This window comes from Argopecten irradians, chromosome 14 (genome assembly GCF_041381155.1).
Source record: "Argopecten irradians isolate NY chromosome 14, Ai_NY, whole genome shotgun sequence".
NCBI classification, from domain to species: Eukaryota; Metazoa; Mollusca; class Bivalvia; order Pectinida; family Pectinidae; genus Argopecten; species Argopecten irradians.
This window is the reverse complement of record NC_091147.1, coordinates 21,419,035-21,439,103: the sequence shown is the minus strand read 5'-3', so window position 1 is coordinate 21,439,103 and position 20,069 is coordinate 21,419,035. Positions and strand designations below refer to the sequence as shown.

The following is a 20,069-nucleotide window of genomic DNA, read 5'->3' as shown; positions in this document are numbered from 1 at the left end:
CATAATGCTACGAGCACGACATTTAATAGCCGTGATGCAGCTTGAATATAGGGTATCCCAAATGGTAGCCCCATAACTAAATTCCGGCCAAACTGTACTGTCATATAATTTAGTAAACGTTTTATAAAGTAACTCGCCAGTCGCTTTTGATTTTGCTATTAATAAATCAAGTGCTGATTGCCTGCTGATTTGGCCACCAGTTTTATATATTAAATAAAGTGTCCGTCAAGGTAAGACTATGGTATGTGTATTGGTAAAGGATATCTATAAGTTTCCACATGACAAACAATCTGACTGTAAAACTGCTGGAAGGAAGTGAATAATGACTGACTTATCAGCATGTTAATTTGTAATAATTTGGAAGATAGAATTGTCAGAAATTCCAGCCCTTCACATTCCAGAAACCACGACTGTGTAACACTGCCGACTGTCAAATGTTAAAAATATTCATATTTACACATTTTGATAGTGGTTACTTTTTCGTATAGCAAACTTCGCTTCAAGTATCATTTTTGTGCCATCCACAGATCGGCACGCAGCGATAATTTCACTGATTTGTTGCAAATTTTACATTGTTTACACTCGGCAGATTTCACTGTAATGTAATGTGCTTCGAGACCCGCATTGATTAGGACGTTGTCCTTCATTACAACGTTTTGTTTGGCGTTCTCAGAAAGATTGCCTATGACCAAGTTGTGTTATCCGTCGCGTGTAATCGACGCATTATTGACCCTATCTTGCATAGATTTACATGCTTTGGACATCCGTTTACCATGAAGTCATCGACAATACTCCGTATGTCGTCCAAATCCGCGGAAAAATATGCGTCTTCAATCGCACATGATGATTACACGATACACTAGATATCTACTTTATTATGAAATCTATCTTTGTTTGAACACTTTTCGACTGGAAGCAAACACTATACAGTATGTCAATACCATAAAATGCTATGGAATACACATGAAAATGCAATGACATTTCTTTAATCACAAACCTGCCTATTTCTTACTCCAATGATATATAATAAAATCGTGAAGTTAACCGATAATATTTTAGTGAGATCAACGCTTTTTGGTGGCAGGAAGCAAACTTGGAGATTTAAGCATATATGTCATGTATAATGTATAAACTCCACACAAGCTGCCATTTTGAAAGTAGCGCCTTCTGTAGTTATCTACAGTTGACCTATGACCGCCGATTCCTTGATCTCGAAAAATGATTCATGGCGCTGAGATCTTGTAAAAAATCTCCTATTCACTTGAGTTTCCATGTCTCTGGTGTTTTCTAAGACGGACTTTATTTCTACCCTATATAAGGTTTTGCTATTTAGTGCATTTTATTTCATGCACACTATCCGTAATTTTGTTATTTTTGTTGTCTATTTATTCCGTTTTTGTGTGGGTTTTTTTGTGCTATTATATTTAAATTTAGTTTATGTTTCGACAAAGCGTTGTATCCGACTCTTTATTCTGATCTTCAAAATCTTCAGGATGGGGTAACAAATTCAAACAATCAAATCATCAGGTCTGTCGTATGTATCGTAACAACAAAGAAATTCAAGTCAAATACCACATTGTGTTTAAAGTATGGTTTTTATACATATAGCTCATAATCAAGAACATCGCGTATTTTCCAAAACATATACAAATGTACCAGAAAAACCATTAATGGGAAAGATTTGACTTCGAATAGTCGAAATTCCAATCTACAATTTTTTCAGGTTGATATAATGTCAAGAACTATAAAATAACGTATACATGTTCTTAAAATAAAACATTAAGAATATATTTGCACATAGTATAGTATATATACCATTTTATGACTGCATATTTTTCGTATTCAATTATGTTAACACATTTTGTACATGTATACATATTTATAAATCATGCAGGTGATGTAGATGTTGATACGTATGAATTACACCTGGTAGTCCGATATGTTTAGTTGATCATCTTCGCGATTAGCAGTGTCACGGGAATGCCTATGGCTAGTCCTCCAGCAATGCAGGTGACCAGGATGCCTAGTAAATAAATGAGGAAGTTCAATGTGAATAGCAGATGACCAGGACTCCTAGTAAATAAATGAAGGAGTTCAATGTATATAACATGTGTCCAGTATACCTGGTAAATACATAAGGGAGTTCAATGGCAATAGCAAGGAATCAGGATACCTGGCAAATAAATGAGGGAGTTCAATGTCAATAGCAGGTGACCAGGATACCTGTTAAATAAATGAGGGAGTTCGATGTCAAAAGCAAGTGACCATGGTGTCTAGTAAATTAAGGACTGAGTTCAATGTGAATAACAAGTGACCAGGATATCTAGTAAATAAATGATTGAGTTCAATGTCAATAGCAGGTGACCAGAATACCTATTAAATAAATGAGGGAGTTCAATGTGATACAGGTGTCCAGGATACCTGTTGAATAAATGAGGGAGTTTAATGTGAATACCAGGTGTCCAGGATACCTATTAAATAAATGAGGAAGCTCAATGTGAATAGCAGATGACCAGGACTCCTAGTAAATAAATGAGGGAGTTCAATGTGTATAACATGTCCAATATACCTGGTAAATACATAAGGGAGTTCAATGGCAATGCAAGGGATCAGGATACCTGGCAAATAAATGAGGGAGTTCAAGGTCAATAGCAGGTGACCAGGATACCTGTTAAATAAATGAGGGAGTTCGATGTCAAAAGCAAGTGACCATGGTGTCTATAAATTAAGGATTGAGTTCAATGTGAATAACAAGTGACCAGGATATTAGTAAATAAATGATTGAGTTCAATGTCAATAGCAGGTGACCAGAATACCTATTAAATAAATGAGGGAGTTCAATGTGAATAGCAGGTGTCCAGGATACCTGTTGAATAAATGAGGGAGTTTAATGTGAATACCAGGTGTCCAGGATACCTGTTAAATAAATCAGGGAGTTCGATGTCAATAGCAGGTGACCAGGATATCTAGTAAATACATAAGGGAGTTCAAATGCAATAGCAGATTTACAGAATAGCTAGTAAATAACTGAAGAATTCATGTCAATAATAGGTGACCAGTATAATTGGTAAATAAACGAGGGAGTTCAACGTCAATAAAAGGTGACCAGGATACCTGGTAAATAAATCGGGATGTCCAATGTAAATAGCAGGTGACCAGAATACCAGGTAAATAAAAAATGGAGTTCAATATGAATAGCAGGTGACCAGGATACCTGGTCAAAAACTGACTTAAGTCATAAATTTTCATATAAGTTACATAAGAAGAAAAACTTAAGTTTTGACTTAAGTCTGCACTTTTGTTTCGAGAAATCGGGGCCAGGACACCTAGTAAATAAATGAGGGAGTTCAACATGAATAGCAGGTGACCAGGATACCTGGTTAATAAATGAGAGAGTTCGATGTCAATAGCAAGTGACCAGGATACCTGGTTAATAAATGAGAGAGTTCGATGTCAATAGCAAGTGACCAGGATACCTGGTTAATAAATGAGAGAGTTCGATGTCAATAGCAAGTGACCAGGATACCTGGTTAATAAATGAGAGAGTTCGATGTCAATAGCAAGTGACCAGGATACCTGGTTAATAAATGAGAGAGTTCGATGTCAATAGCAAGTGACCAGGATACCTGGTTAATAAATGAGAGAGTTCGATGTCAATAGCAAGTGACCAGGATACCTGGTTAATAAATAGATAGTTCGATGTCAATAGCAAGTGACCAGGATACCTGGTTAATAAATGAGAGAGTTCGATGTCAATAGCAAGTGACCAGGATACCTGGTTAATAAATGAGAGAGTTCGATGTCAATAGCAAGTGACCAGGATACCTGGTTAATAAATGAGAGAGTTCGATGTCAATAGCAAGTGACCAGGATACCTGGTTAATAAATGAGAGAGTTCGATGTCAATAGCAAGTGACCAGGATACCTGGTTAATAAATGAGAGAGTTCGATGTCAATAGCAGGTGACCAGGATACCTGGTAAATAAATGAGAGAGTTCGATGTCAATAGCAAGTGACCAGGATACCTGGTTAATAAATGAGAGAGTTCGATGTCAATAGCAAGTGACCAGGATACCTGGTTAATAAATGAGAGAGTTCGATGTCAATAGCAAGTGACCAGGATACCTGGTAAATAAATGAGAGAGTTCGATGTCAATAGCAAGTGACCAGGATACCTGGTAAATAAATGAGAGAGTTCGATGTCAATAGCAAGTGACCAGGATACCTGGTAAATAAATGAAAGAGTTCGATGTCAATAGCAGGTGATCAGGATATCTAATAAATAAATGAGGGAGATGTCAATAGTTGATTGAAAAAAAAATATATTTCTTACGACACTGTTCTGTAAAATGTTATCATTTAATAATATCGGTGTCATGTCATTGAATCTAATGAATTATGTATTTACAGCAGTACGCGTCTGATCTACAAAATGTAATTAAATAACTTCAAAAACTTTGTAATAATGGTATTCATTATAAGAATAATGAACACTATGTTTCCATGTGCATTTTAAAAGTCTAACAACAATGGAATAAGCACCAGATTACTCAGACAATATTTCACGTGAAAAAAATTTACACAAATTTCACGTGAATTTCACATGAATATACATTGCATATACATTTTTGTATGTACTTTCAAGGTCGCCTTAAAACCAATCCAAATTTCCAAAATCATATCGCATTCGCCGCTTTATAAGTTTAGAACGCATATGGATAATAAAATGATTTAGAAGAGCTATTGAAAAGAAAGAGTTAAAGCTGACAATGCAAGTTAAAAATATACATTTGAGATAAAAAAAAAATACAGCGTTGTTTTCAAACTTCGTTTCTGAGACAACCCCTGCCTTTCCAAGGACTTGCAGTCGCCATTTTGTTTAAACTCTGCTTGGATAGAACACGACTAGCTACCGACCCCTTTATAAAGCGTATATATCGACACACGTGAGCTCAGTCATGTACATATACACCAAGCAGTCCACTGTGTATCACCTACTGATACGTAAAAAAACCACTTACCTGTTGGATTGGTTCTGAAATGGACGTCCTTATTCCTATGCTGTTTAAATGGTGCTTTGGTAGTCTTATAAGGATCTACAATGGAACAGTTATAGTACTCTAATGATTACAATGCACATATATTAAATAAAAAGTAAAACATATTAAGACCAAAATCACGAGTGTTTTCGGCGATGAATCCCTGACACAAGCACTGCTCCTTCCTTATATGTAAAATCCAAGATGAATTGGAACAAAGTATTTATGTCAAATAGCTACGAAGATAAAGTATGATATCATAAAAATGAAAGGGTGAAAAATATACTTGTTGAATCAGTAGGATTGTATGATTTATTACCCTGGTCTTGCGTCAATGATTCCCCCTTGTTTGTGGCAGGTCCTATAGAACAAAAATAATGTAATATTAGCTCGTTAACATGAGTTCGTATTCTACGTCTTTATTTCGTTACAGATTTAAAATGACATTTTCAGCAGCAGTGTCAGTTAAACGTATTACATATAGATTTGTTTATTGAATTCAATGAGTTACAATTTCAAGCAGTTGTATATTATACTTACAAGAACGTTTAATTTGCATAAGCAGATTTGACATGAACTCACCGTTGGTTGTACTGACCAGTTGATTGACGATACTATCTGAATGACGTGTAATATTCAAAGCAACCCTGTCAGGAATTATAGCTTAATTAAAAATAAGACGTAATTTCCAATGTGATCTTACTGTATGTTTATATAGAGAATACATGGTTATAATTGTACTATTTTGTAATACAAGACTTATTTTGGTGCAAAACTTGATGATTGAAGATGATGCGGCATCTTGAAACAGTTTATAAGACTGATCCCCACAGTGAAGGGAAGGTATTTTAAATGTTGCTTGATGAGCCATGAAATAAATGTTATTTAACTGAACCGAAATCATATACATGTACTTCGTGGAAAGAATATTTGGGCCAGGCGCTCCGGTGTTTATGACGATAAAAAAATTATTATAATAATTAAACACATTCAAAAGTTCTTCGCCAGTAAACAGTCAAACTATTGACCGGCCAATAGTTTCTGAAGATTTTATAATTGTAAAAAGAAATCAAGCAATCTCATATGAAAACAGTCGAAATTACTTTATTTATTTTTATATAGGGAGTCAGGTAACAAATCATTATACTTACTCGGCGTATCCATATTGATTCGGCGTGGATTTCATCTGATGGTATGCGTCATCGGAAACATCGACGTTCAGACATTGACTAAATATTGGATGCCTCTCCGATGACATTCCGTAACAGTCACAAATCATGATCAGGAACATGTTATGATTCATCAAATTCATATCAAATGACATGTGACCGGAAATACCGTGGTTAAAGTCTAGGTCCATGGTATGTTTGGGAGGAATGTCTGTACACTTAGCGCCTTCACCACATTGGGTACATGTAGAATCGCTACATGAGACATAATGGCAGTCATTTTCACTGCATACAGAAAAAACAAGCTTACAGTAAGTGTTGCAAGCAACACACGTCCCCTGCAGTCAATGACATTTTTTCTAAACTATGGCCAGTCAATGATGTTAAGTTATGCTATCATTGTATAAAGTTTGAAAAAAAATTGTCTCAAGTTATCGTCCGGAAACGAACATTTGTGAAACAAACTATTTTTAGTAACAGTGACCTTTGGACCCCAAATTAATTCCCAAGCTATAGTTTTCCTATGTTACCGTTGCATGAAGTTTGAACGAATTCCGTTGATGTTTTTCTTAGTCATCATTCGGAAACTTAAATTTGTTACACATTTTTTTAGTAACAGTGACCTTTGTAGTTATCCTTTAGACACCCATTTAACCACAATTTTTTTTTTTTTTTTTTTTCATTTTCTACGATTACGCGAACTTTGATCAAAAATGTTAATGTTTTCTCAAGTTATCGTCTGGAAACGATTTTTTTCAAACAATCTGTTTTTGGTAAAAGTGACCATTGTAGTCGACCTTTTGACCCCAAATTCAATCCCAAGTTTGTATTTTCCCATATGCTACCATTGTGTGAAATTTGAAAAAAAAATCATTTTTTTCTCAAGTTATCGTCTGGAAACGAAATCCGGACAGAAAGATAGACAGACAGCAGACAGACAGACAGACAGGAACAAACACTATACTCCTCTCCAGTTTCATCGACAGGGGACTAATACGCAATCGTAGCGCTTTAATTCCAAAATGATCATTAATATCTGAACTAGTCTTTTTAAACATATGAAAAGTGTTAATAAATCCTAACATTTATCTTATATGAACCGATTATCTGAAAACCCGATAATTTCATAAATACAACATTATATTCTTCAACAATTATATTGAAAAATGTATACATTGATAAAGTTAAAAATTACACTTCCTTATGTGGTTTAAGTACTTTTTTTAATTAAATTACATGAAAGAAAACAAATTATATACAAACACATCTCGCAGTGTTGCCCTTTTCATTATTACATTGAAACAAAAAAAGATATTTACGTACCCAGGAAAGTGTGTCACCTCTATCCGTGGACAGCAGTTAAAACCGCTCTGGGGACTGTTAGGTGTACAGTCATGGGTAGGGTCACAGCGATCGTAGTGATCATGTGGGTGGTATCGATACTTTAGGAAATCAATATCTATCATTTCTGCCATTGTCCTGAAAAGCATGCACATCTGCAAAATACATGTTTAAAATAAATTTAATAAAAAAAAAAAAAAAAAAGTAATAAAAAAAAGAAAAAAAAAAAAAAAACATTGTGTGAATTTGCAACCCTAATTCTGGTCCTATTCTTGCTGCAAATTTTGCTGAATACGTTTTCATTATGCTAATATTTAGCACAATTCGCAGTAAGAAAAGGACCAAAATAAGACCAAGGGCCAAATAGGACCAATTCTACATTGACATGATAGTTTACTACTGAAAAATAATGCGTTCAAAATAGATAATATAGAATGTGATTTTATAACATATATCTTATTATAAAAAAAAATCCATCTCAGTTCGGTGCTTCCGTATTTCGTTTCATGCATTGTGATAATAGGGTTGACTTAAATAAATGTTACTAACTCAGATGTAATCATTTTAAAAACTTTGCGAAACAAATCGAAAATGAGGTAAGAGCAAACATCGTAGAGAATTGAAAAAAAGTTCATCAATAAATTGTAAGCTGAAAGTCAAAGTTTCTTTTTATAATGAGTCGCTCTGTGAATTTCAGACTGATTATATCTACAGTCAAAGCGTTATCAGGGATAATTACAAGAAGAGCAAAGTTACAGACCTCAAGTAAGTATATTATATACATCATATTTAAAACGTGCAAATACAATATTCTTACTATGATTCTTATTGTATATATATGATATCATATATGGGACAAAGAAGTAATTCCAACCGTGTGGACAAAAAATTGTCAAATTTTAATGGCGATCTGCCCATTTATCAAGACACACAAAACGAACACGATTACATAATATGACACGAACAGTAAAACGGGACAATGAAAGAAGACAAATATTTAACAACACAATTGAGCGCAATTAACCCTTCGGCAAGTTGCAGCCAAAGGCCGAATCTACCAAAAAGTAGCCATGCTGTTCGGCAGAACGCTACAATAAGAGCGATGGCGGAAGAGCGTGCCACGTGTGACGTCAAATGTGTGGCGAAGGAGGAGTGTCAATTTGGGCCGTCTGGTGGCCATGACCGATAAGCATTATTTTTAGTTTACAGGTACCCTGGGTTTAGGACATCATGATATTACATATGATTAAGGTCAGGTCGGAGTCCCTTGTTAGTTATGGGGGATGGGTTAAACAGGAGGGACAATTTTCTGTTTTGTCCAGTTTTATTGGAACCAAATGATATTTTTGAATGATGAATGTTTTTTTTCATTATTAATAATGCATTTGTAAGTTGAAAATAAAACATTTTGGAAAATATGACTTAGTTTCCAAATATAGGTCACAGTGACCTAGTTTTGTAAATTGTCAATTATATACGAATAAAGTTCGTGGTGCCATAATATGCCAGAAACAAAATGTTATATATCATATTTATATTCCATTGAGCAATATATTTCCATATTGTATATATACTCAGGCAAATGATATTGTGGTTGCATGGGATTGGGGAGGGGGAGCAGGTGGGGAGAGGAGGATTTTTTTTATTATTTTAAACTTTAAAATACCTATTAATGAAATGTTATGTTCAGAATCAAGACAAACTTGCTCAAATATTACTATTTTTCTCTAATGAATGGCATTTGAGAGATTGTAATTAAATATAATACAATGCACATTTAAAATATTTAAAAAATCATTATTGTATTTCAAAATTGTATAGCAAAGTATTTGAGCAAGTATATGACCCCCTGTACATAAGAAAAAACATATAGTGTTGTTTAAAAGTTTAGACAATAAAAGTCCCTCTCCACCCTCCCCTCTGCTCCCCCTCCCCAATCCTATCTCATTCAAAATATTCTTGCCTAAGTTTATAATATGCAAATATATTGCTCAATGCAATGTAATATAATGTATATAACATTTGTTTGTTTGATTAATTAACGTCCAGTTAACAGCTATGGTCATGTAGTATTTTCTGGTATATTATGGCACCAGATGGACTTTATTCTTGAATAATTGGCATTTAACAAAAATAGGTCACTGTGACCTATTCTTTATCATTAAGTTGTATTTTCTAAAATCTTTTGCTTTCAACATATAAATGCATCATAATTCATGAAAAATCATTTAAAAGTATCATTTAGTTTACACGAAGCGGTATAAAATTAAAAACAAATATCCATCCCGTTTAACTCCCACTACTCACAGGAGACTCCGATCTGACCTTAATCATATGTCATATCATGATGTCCTAAACCAAGGGTATCTGTAAAACAAAAAATAATGCTTATCGGTCATGGCCACCATAGGGCCCAAATTGACACTCCTCTTTTTTATAAATGTGTAGTGCTCTTTGGTATTAAACGCAAATTTAGTCGCCTATCTTCTCGGTGCGTATGTATTGGTGTGTGTGTGTGTGTGTGTGTGCGCGCGCGCAAAGGAGTAAAGTCCTAAATTTAGTCGCCTTTAGCCGGGCAGCACATACAAAGGACAAAAAAGCGTAGAAAAGAACAGGAAAATGGTGGGATAGCGGGACTGTAGATAGGTAATCCAGAATCTTTCGATCGATCGATGCTTGGTTTGTGTCCAGTAGGAACAGTGCTCGATTGCAATCACCTGCATGTCTTTCCAACTATGGCTGGGTAAGTTTAAATGTCTGGCAACCTGTATAGCCAGATCTGTTCTGCTTGATAGACCAACGGTGATTGTTGATTCTGACGTTGAGTGGACTACCGATTCCCCAACGTATTGCATTGTGCATTTCCTACCCGAGAGGAGGTAGATGACATTGCTGGATTTGCACGTCAGGTTCTGTCGGATGTTGTATGCTTTGTTGTTTATAGCACATTCAAATGTGTCTATGGATGCTGTGTATGGACACATCATGCACCGTTTATTGCTCCATGTCTTAAATGAACCCGTGCAGCAGGAGTAAGAGGAGGAAGTTTGCTGCTCGCTACAAGGTCTTTTACATTTCTTTGGTCTGCGGTAGGCTAGTAACAGTGGCTCTGGGAAAATACACCTAAGATTGATGACTCGATGATTTTCCAGTGGTTCCTCAGGATAGAAGGGAGATGTGGTAAGTTTGGAAGGAATATTACCACACAGGGAACACGTTGAATGACAGTTCTGGTTTGGTATATGAGAAGGTTGGCTCTATCTAGGGCATGGACCTTGTCGATTTCTTGGTCGATCAGATGTGATTCGTATCGTCTAGATAGAAGGTGGTATTTCATCTCTTCGCACCGGAGTTCGAAGGTGGTATTGTCGACACTATTCGACGGAGTCGTAAAGCTTGTGAATAGAGAATGCTTTTGGGTGTATGCGAGGGATGACAATTGGTGGGACGGAGGTATAGATGAGATACAGTAAGTTTGGAATTTAAGTCAGTACTAATAGTCCCTTCAACTAAGGTGGATCTAGTGTCTAGAAATATATTGGTATCTGTTGATATGTCGGCAGCGAATTTTATTGTACTGTTGAATGTGTTGGCATGTTCAATAAATTCTTCGAGAGACTGTCGGTTGGAGGTCCATTTGATTTCAATATCGTCAATGAATCTTTGCCAGCTGAAAGGTTTGATTGGGGCTGATGTTAAGATTGCAGATTCAAGGTGTCCAATGAATACATTGGGATACGAAGGAGCCATCTTGATCCCCATAGCACTGATTTGAAGTTGTTACAGGTGAGGACAAGTTTAATGAGATCTACTAAACTCTGGGTCGACGGATGGTTAGACACACGTCTGTCCCATGGCGCACGACAGGCAGCAATCTATTGTTTTTTCTGTACTTGAACTCCAAGAATATGGGAACATTACCTGTAACTGTCCTACACGTATATGGCACATTTTACTGTGTTATACAGGTATATTTACACTTGCTAGGCTTGGTCACTATACGCTAATACTAGCCGATTTTGTTTACCATAACTGCATGGTAACATTGAACTTTGAACTTGCGTAAGGAAATGTTCTGTGCAACGTAAAAGGACTACTTTTTTTAAAAGAAACACATGGCTTTGTTTACATTTTGACGAAACATTACGTGTATATTGTTGTTTTTCATAGAATTTTGGAAAAATGTAAACAATAAATACATGTTTTATATTTATATATGATTCAAACAATTTTTAAATTAACAATTGTATAAAGAAACGGAAAAATACCCCGACCGGGGCGACTTGCTTTCATTTTTGTTAAATATGATGGGTGTCAAATGTAAACATTACCTCTGTGCCTATGTTCGTCCTACGATCGAGCCTTTGGGGTGGACGGGTGTGAGACCCTCTGATAGAAGTCAGTTATAAACATATCCTCTTGTCTTTGTTCTTTGAGTATTTAATCATGTGTATTATAAAACATGCACCGCTAATAATCCACTTGTTGACAGTTCCGCGTCACCACAAATACATTGTATCCATCGAACACAAGTGAATTTGTTTCATCTATCGATGGCGATATGGATCTAAGCGTAGATTATATAATCACATGGCTCCCAAGGATGTAATATCGTCAAGTCAGACGACATCTCAAACACATTGAGCTACTTGAAAATCGGTGTTTTCACAACTTCGGCAAACTAAAGTGTGTAAGCGTGCGTCAGCTTCGCTGCACAATAACGGTCACCGAGTTCACACATGTGGCCGTGTACAAATTCTTTATGTTATTACGCTATATATTAACTTTTAGCAAAATTGAATATATATTTAAAGTTCTGATCTGATTAAATAAAATTATCTCTGAAATTTACTTTGTTTGTCATGTTTATTTTACACTAAAATATTGAACTTTTTTGTCGTCGCGGATGAATAATTCTACCTTACGTGAAGCGTCATCATTCGCTGTTCAATTGAGTAAGCTCCTCCCACTTTTGACCGACTTTAATTGAATAATTACGTCACTTTCAAATGACGATTTTATTGCATAAAATATAAATAAAAAGTCGTGTGAGTGTAAATATAGGGATTGGATTTCGTTTTTATGTTAACCATGCTTGTATGGAGCAATTCCTCTAAGAATATGTTCAATATGGGGCGCTAACGCGCCCCATAGAATATATTCTTAGAGGAATTGCTCCATACAAGCATGGTTAACATAAAAACGAAATCCAATCCCTATATGTGACTCTAATATAAGACAGTCACTAATAAGACAGTTTATCACATAACTGGTCCGTTCAGCTATGTCATACGGCCATGTCATAAATATCGTAAGACACATGTGTAATAACACCGTTTTGACGTCAAATATAGATTTGACGTCTTTATGACGTCGCATGATTGTTTCAGTAGACGAAAGCGTCACATCCGAGCCAGATTTCTGCTGTTCTGAGTTAAATATACCTTATAGGAGAGTTACCAGTTCCACGTACATATAAGTAGATCTTCGGGCATAATCCCATACTTGTTTTAACGCACAACATACAATCAGAAATATTTCGTTATTTTTAGAATAAAGTCCCACACAAGGAATGTGAACAAACATTAATCCTCTATTGACTCAAATACATCCAAAAAAATTCTATATAAATTATATTCCTGGGGCTTTCTTAGGTTTTGAAAACTTCACCATTTGACACACACACACACACACACACACACACATATATACATATATAGCATTAACTCTAATTTATGTTATGTTATGGATATATGCCGAAAACTGTACAATTTGTGGGGCCTCGAATCAGTTATCTCCACCTCACATTATACAATTGTCTACTCATCTCCATACCATATATACCTTATATATAATAGAAAAGAAAAATAATTGTGCTTTGGCCGTGTCATGACGGATCTTAATGGCAAAATCGCTAAAAGAGTGCATCATTATTTCTTTTCTTTAATTATTTCATATACTACTTTTCGTCTGTAAGTACATGTATCATTCTATGTATCATTATATATTTTTTAAGTTTATTTTCACGAATCTACCACATATACGACTAATAAAACTATACATTTTTTGCAAGTGTATATTTGATTTGTATAACATTTAACGTCTGTTTTATTAGGCCAGGAAGTGTCGAGGTCGTAATTGCCATGTATATAACTGTGGACATTATACTCAGTGATGGTGCAGGCAATCAGATACATTCCAAATTGACCCCAACGGACATCATAACAGCCTTAACAGACACCATTCCGTTGATTGTCGCAGATTTAACTACTGTTATAGCAGACCTGACAGGCAATAATATAATTGTAAATCCCGGTAAGTCATATTGCTCCTTTTATTATTCAAAGTTTGATAAAATGGATATATAATAATATTTTTCTCATAGATTTCTTTAGATGAGATTGCCTCATTACTCCGATAGTAATCGCGCTTTGTAGACGATATTTTGAGAAAATAAACATTCATGGAAAATTATACCCTTATATGTATAGGTATATATAGACTAGATGAAAAAGTAATGAAAATCTGCAAACATGTCTAAATATGGACACGACTTACAAGGGAAACATTAACAAATGGCTGGTAAATATCGGGTTTTCTTTCGAGGGATCAAAATATGTAAATCTGAAAAGGATACTCTTCCCATCTAGATCGAATCATTTCTTGTTTCATTTTGATTAATGTATATATACGAAATTATTTTTTGGGTTGGTATTGATATAGACATTATTAATTTTGCAGCCCTGGTTTCATCTAACTTTATTGATAATACGAATAAGGCAATAGTCAAATTACACCTGGCATTCTTTTAATAATTTTCTTTCCTTCCTGTAGGCGAAATGCCACAAGCAAGATACGCATTATTGTTTGGGAATAATTCGAAATTATTATAATCTAACAATTGTGCACAATAATAATAATTCCCAATGTTTCTGAGTTGTAACTCATTTGAATTTTATAGAATAAAACAATATGCAAAATAAACAAGGATTTCTTTTATACGGATAATTACGCCAATGCATCAATTTCAATAGTTTTGATAATATATGATTCATAACAATTTCTGAATTTTTTCAGTAATTATCATAATTTATTTCAGGTCCGGAAACCGGTTATGGTAAGTCCGTATGAAGTTCGTTATCAAAAAAGAAACGTTGTAATAAAAATAACATAGGCTATCTCCATTAAATTGTCCGTTACTACAGTTTTCCATACGGTCATATGAAATATATTCTTCTATACACAAGTTTTATAGGTCTACCAAATTAAAGAATCGTAAAGGTGTGGTTGGACCATTCTCGAACCCCTCAAAATACATAAATGTTTCAACTTATGTTACGAAATTAAGCGTTTGTGTTTGAATTATTTAGTACATCCATGGTTCATCTATGGTGGTAGATTTATATCATTTCATCTCCTACTCCGTACAAACAAACCATAGTAAGCATAAATTCATCGAATGTGGAAATTTTGTCATGTTTTTTGTTTTAAATAACGAAAATAGAGCACGATCTTATGAATTAAGATACAAACTACACTTCACACACATCTGTAGGAAAAATATATATGAAGTTAGATCAAGGATGTGTTTTATGTGATAAAGATGAAAAAAACTGCTAAAATAGGTAATGACCAAATGTTCAAATATACTTCATTAATGCGAAGTTTGGATGGTCAGCTTCACCTGCCATGATACACACCTATAACATCAATTGCTTCAGAGATGTAATCGATAGGTGAAATTCAACACATTCATTACCAAATTATAAGTTTGAAAATTCGACTGATTTAGGGACCAAAAAGACGCCATCTATAATGTAGTCTTGTATATTACCAATCATGGGAAAAGCATGGAAAGTACGTGGAGGACAAAGTTTATTGAAATACATTCAGCTCAGCAGCAATACGATATGATATTTTAAATTGGGGGCTGGTGTAACCAGGTAGCTAATATTTAATCAATGTCCAACGACCTATTTGCATCAAAAGTGACACAATTGTCGGAAACATATATTTTATATTTACATTCCATGTTGCTTTCGCCTATATATCATTAGTACATCAAAATGTGGTATATCAGAATATGTCTGAAATTTACAGTGATGAGGTATCTGCGTAGGAATACAAACAATGTAAACAAACATGGCCGCCAGTAAACAATTAACGAAACAAGTAGCCTATCATTACATAGGGTTTAAACTTTAAATTAAAAATGTTGGCATAAATGAAAATAAAATGAAAATCAAGAGGAAAACATTTAAAATTGCAGTTATTAATATCTGGACGCTTTCCGAATACCAATTTAATTAAAATTAACGGGCGACATTCAATTTATTTGTCACCCAAATTGCATTCATATTGACTATATACAATACTTTGGTGACTGTTCATTGCTTAAATGTTTCTTACGACCGTGTAACTGAACAATTGTGTAGCGATTAAATTTATGACTCGTGTTAAAAATTGGTTAATTGTACAATTTTTACAGGCTAATGTTATTAAAAAGGTATGGCTTTTCTTTTCGGAGGTGTAAATTTGGTTTTGCTTGCACAAATTAACAACATTTATATTAAATAAAACTAGTTTTTAACTCTATGTGTTAAGAGCATGCATTTCTTAGTCGGCGGTGTTGATTTGTTATACCTGTTGTAATTTTCGTGCCGAATATTTATGAAATTTTGAAATCTTTGACGTATAAAGACGAGTGTTTGAAATTGAAATCGCATTTCATCGATATAATATATGTACATTGGCTATATTTTGTGCTACATTTTTATATCATGTTTTATTTTTTCAGACTGCGTTACAAAGACAGATGTTGTATTTCTCCTGGATGCGTCTGGAAGTATTGAATCTACGAACTTCATACTTATGAAATATTTCATCCAGAATTACACTGCTGGAGTCTTGTTAGGTCCGGACAGCATTCAAGTTAGCGTTGCGAAGTATTCCACTTATGCTAATAATGAATTCTGGCTTAACGAGTACCATGGCGTAGTTGGGGACGACGCTATTTTTAACGCTATAGACGATATAGTGTATACAGGTGGACAAACGTATATAGAAAGAGGGTTAAACTTCGTGATGAAAAATTCTTTGACCGCTTCGAACGGAGCCAGAGCTGATGCTTCTAAGGTGATAATCTTAATGACTGATGGAATCGCTCATGATAATCCGGCGACGGCCGCCGATATACTGAAGCGAGAAGGAGTCCTTATTGCTTGTGTGGCTATAGGGAACGGAATTGATTATGCCCAATTACAAAGCATCGCGTACAACGACACGTACATATTCAACGCGGCCGACTTTAATGTTCTTGCTGGAATCGCGGCAACTGTGAAAGGGTCGTCATGTGAGATTGATAACGAGACGTAAACCAAGTGAATATATATATATATAGCCCGTTAGAAAGTTAGAAAAGTTCCCTTTGAAAATTATTGCAAATTTTAAGTTTCCATTTAAACTCATTACAATTATTTTCATAGAAAATCATTATAAACGTACAACGACACCTACATATTCAACGCCTGTAAGGTTTTAACAGGGATCCCATCGACTGTAAATTGATCGCCATGTGGTGGGCAGCAAGACATACGAACATTTTGAGGCAGAAGTTTGAAGTTTCAGAATGTAAAGTCTGATAATTATGCCATAACCTTCATGTTATCGTCATATCGATCAAAACCGCAACATGTGATGTATGATTAAAAGTCTTGCTATGATTTCAACCATCATATTAATTTGTTGATTATTTTGTGTGTTATATTATAACTATCTTTTGAGCATTGCTAATGTTGATTAAAGGTTAAATGCATTTCTAATAATATTTTCCATACATCTTGATTAACAGTAATTACAAAATTGACTTCCATTGATAGATATTGAAACCTGTCAAGGAGGAAATGACCAACTCCTTGTCCTTTAGATGTCAACATTATATGTAACTTTTCATTTTTATTTTCATCACGCAATTCCTAAATGAAAATGTTTTAATATTGTTTTATACATTTTGATTATGTGATCGTCAGTGTTGTTGTTATCTGTCCGAACACTCGCCTGCATTACATAAAAATAACCACCTAATTTATATTTCCTGATCTATATAACTATTTAGGTTTTAGATCCTGTTTAAACCAGTTATCTTTTATATGGCTATATAACACTTCTTAGGTGTATTCGATAACTTGAGAACGAATAGATGTATTTTTAATCAAACTTCACACAATGGTAGCATAGGGGAATGAATTCTGGGTCAAAAGGTCAATACAAAGGTCACTGTTATTAAAAAATATATTGTTCCAAAACATTTATTTTCCATACGATTACTTGAGAACACATTTACAGATTTTGATCAAACTTCACACAATGGTAGCATATGAGAAACGACAGCTTTGAATTTTAATTTGGGGTCAAAATATCAACTACAAAGGTCAATGTTCCTAAAAATAAATTATTACACAAATTTCAGTTTTCGGACGATAACTTGAGAACACATCAATAAAATTTATTCAAACTTTATACAATGATAGCATAACTAAGCAATAATAACCTGACATAGATTAGTAAATGTAATGGACGACAGGAACTTACCGTAAGCTTGTTTTTCCTTGTAGATTATTGTGTTGTTTTATGGCAGGGTTGTTTGTAACTTTTGACAAAATATGTAACAAATTGTACATTTCAGTTAAAGGGACAATTCACTAACGCCAATTCTTTTACATAACCAAGAAGCAAAATATGGCATAAATGTATTGTTCTTCATTTCTTATGAAACATATAACATAAGATATTGACGAATTCCACGTCATTTTTTAGTATTTTAATTGATACCGTTGTAATTACAAATCGTTGATCAATACGATTAAGCAGGTACAATATGTACGCTGTACCAATATCCGAGCCAAAGTCACGCACGTTAAACAAATGAACTACATAACCACTGTGGAGGTGATATAATGATTTTTTAGGCAAGACAATTCACCTTATAAGGTAAACACACTTCTGTCAGAGCGATTTGAGCTGTTCTAGACAAAAGTAGCATTACTCTACGAGCAAGGGACTGGGTTCGGCATACAACATATTCGACCACAATGTGTAATGGCGGACAGCGAGTGAGTTTGAACATATCACACGCATTTCACCACCATGGGATTTTCTGACATATCACAGTAAAACCGACTGATCTAATTTCCATTAGAACTGGGGGTTTTCCGATATATATACAAATTTTAATGTTCTCGTAGAATGAATTGTCCCTTTAAGTGAGTCCAAAGGATTCATTACATATTTTGTGACCAAATAACCATTATGATTACTAAATGTTTGTTGCATTTAAACATCTAAGATCTTTATCCAGAAGGATTTTGCCTGGTTAAATATAATCAACCATAAGAATTGTACATACAATAAATACCTTACATTGTTTTTGTTTTTTATCTACCCTTTCATATTGGACATTGCATGACAAACACAACTGCTGCTTTAATAGTTCGTGAATCTAGTAGAGAAATACATCATGAATTTAAGACATACATTGTCGACTGAGTATTAAACAGATACATTAAATAGTTTAGTATACCTACAAGAAGAATCTATTACACAATTTCATGAAAACAACCATTTATGCCTATTTTATAGTTATTCAAGACTAATGTAGTATGCATTCAACCTTAACTTCTTCCAACTTTATTTTCATTTTTTTAACCAATCACACATTCTGATGACTGTAAAAGGCGTGTCCTCTTGATTATTTTTCAGGTGACTAACAATGCACTAGTATATTAACTTGTGGTACTAAGCTCCTCCAGTGTTTTTACAGTGTCAATCCATATACTTGTGTCGTTATATTAACCTTTTTCACAATATTTATTGTGTAATGAATGCCATAATTCATCTCTAACATCGATCAAACGCCAATAAGTGTTAGGAAGCATATTCTATGGTAGATCGCGAATGTTGAAGTCTTCTTATTGCTTTTATCCAAGTTTAAATTTTATCTTTATTTTTTTTCGTAGTATATGGCGATGTGGAAATAAAACTACGTTACCATGTGGTCAGTATTTGCAAGTTTAAAAGTTAAATCAACATTACCAAATATATATAAAAAAAATCAACATGCAGACACATGACATATATGTACATGTAATTAATACACGTACGACCATATTGTATATTTCGAGTAATAATTACATCATTCTTGTAATAAACATACATGGGATAAATTAACAAATAAAATATATGTTTACACAGCACTGCATTGGTGTGTTTTTTATTTCATCATCCGGCCATTCCAATTGCAAGATCTGGTACTTTTGTGGATTTAACAGTATACCTTGAAGTCATCTATTCAGAGCTGCCTTAGTCCGTTTTATGAACAATTATCTTAATAATGATATTTTGCTGTCCGCAATGAACTGATGTGATTACGAGGATTACGATATAATTATTACTGTATGAAATACATTGTATATGGTTTTATGTAACATGTATTTTCACTAACTAAAAATGTTTTACTAAACTT

At 34.3% G+C, this 20,069-nt stretch overlaps 2 protein-coding genes across 3 annotated transcripts in view; one reads left to right on the top strand and one right to left on the bottom strand.

The window, feature by feature from the left end:
• The window catches only part of LOC138307096 (uncharacterized), a 41,583-nt gene extending 21,786 nt beyond the window's left edge, over window positions 1–19,797 (top strand). Inside the window, 5 exon segments of the mRNA XM_069247726.1 lie at window positions 8,120–8,145; window positions 8,247–8,314; window positions 13,665–13,864; window positions 14,649–14,666; window positions 16,347–19,797. Coding sequence (XP_069103827.1) covers window positions 8,120–8,145; window positions 8,247–8,314; window positions 13,665–13,864; window positions 14,649–14,666; window positions 16,347–16,924 — 890 coding nt within the window. The 3' untranslated portion in view covers window positions 16,925–19,797.
• On the bottom strand, window positions 1,577–8,034 carry LOC138307481 (uncharacterized). 2 transcript variants are annotated; one of them, XM_069248254.1, is made up of 6 exons: window positions 7,532–8,029; window positions 6,191–6,493; window positions 5,622–5,686; window positions 5,326–5,400; window positions 5,022–5,096; window positions 1,577–2,023 (listed from the first exon to the last, which is right to left on the bottom strand). In XM_069248254.1, the coding sequence occupies exons 1-6, from the start codon at window positions 7,702–7,704 to the stop codon at window positions 1,944–1,946; spliced, it is 771 nt and encodes a 256-aa protein (XP_069104355.1). In that variant the 5' UTR covers window positions 7,705–8,029; the 3' UTR covers window positions 1,577–1,943. The 2 variants fall into 2 exon arrangements, with proteins under 2 accessions (XP_069104355.1, XP_069104356.1); XM_069248255.1 differs by lacking the exon at window positions 5,326–5,400 and having other exon boundaries at window positions 7,532–8,034.
• Window positions 19,798–20,069: the final 272 nt, after the last annotated feature.

Excerpts from the sequence above, each read along its gene's own strand:
- LOC138307481 (XM_069248254.1), bottom strand. The coding sequence starts at position 7,704 with ATGTGCATGCTTTTCAGGACAATGGCAGAAATGATAGATATTGATTTC. Across the intron at positions 6,494-7,531 it reads GAGGTGACACACTTTCCTGG|TGAAAATGACTGCCATTATG; the intron begins GTACGTAAATAT and ends TTCTGTATGCAG. Across the intron at positions 5,687-6,190 it reads AATCAATATGGATACGCCGA|GGTTGCTTTGAATATTACAC; the intron begins GTAAGTATAATG and ends AATTCCTGACAG.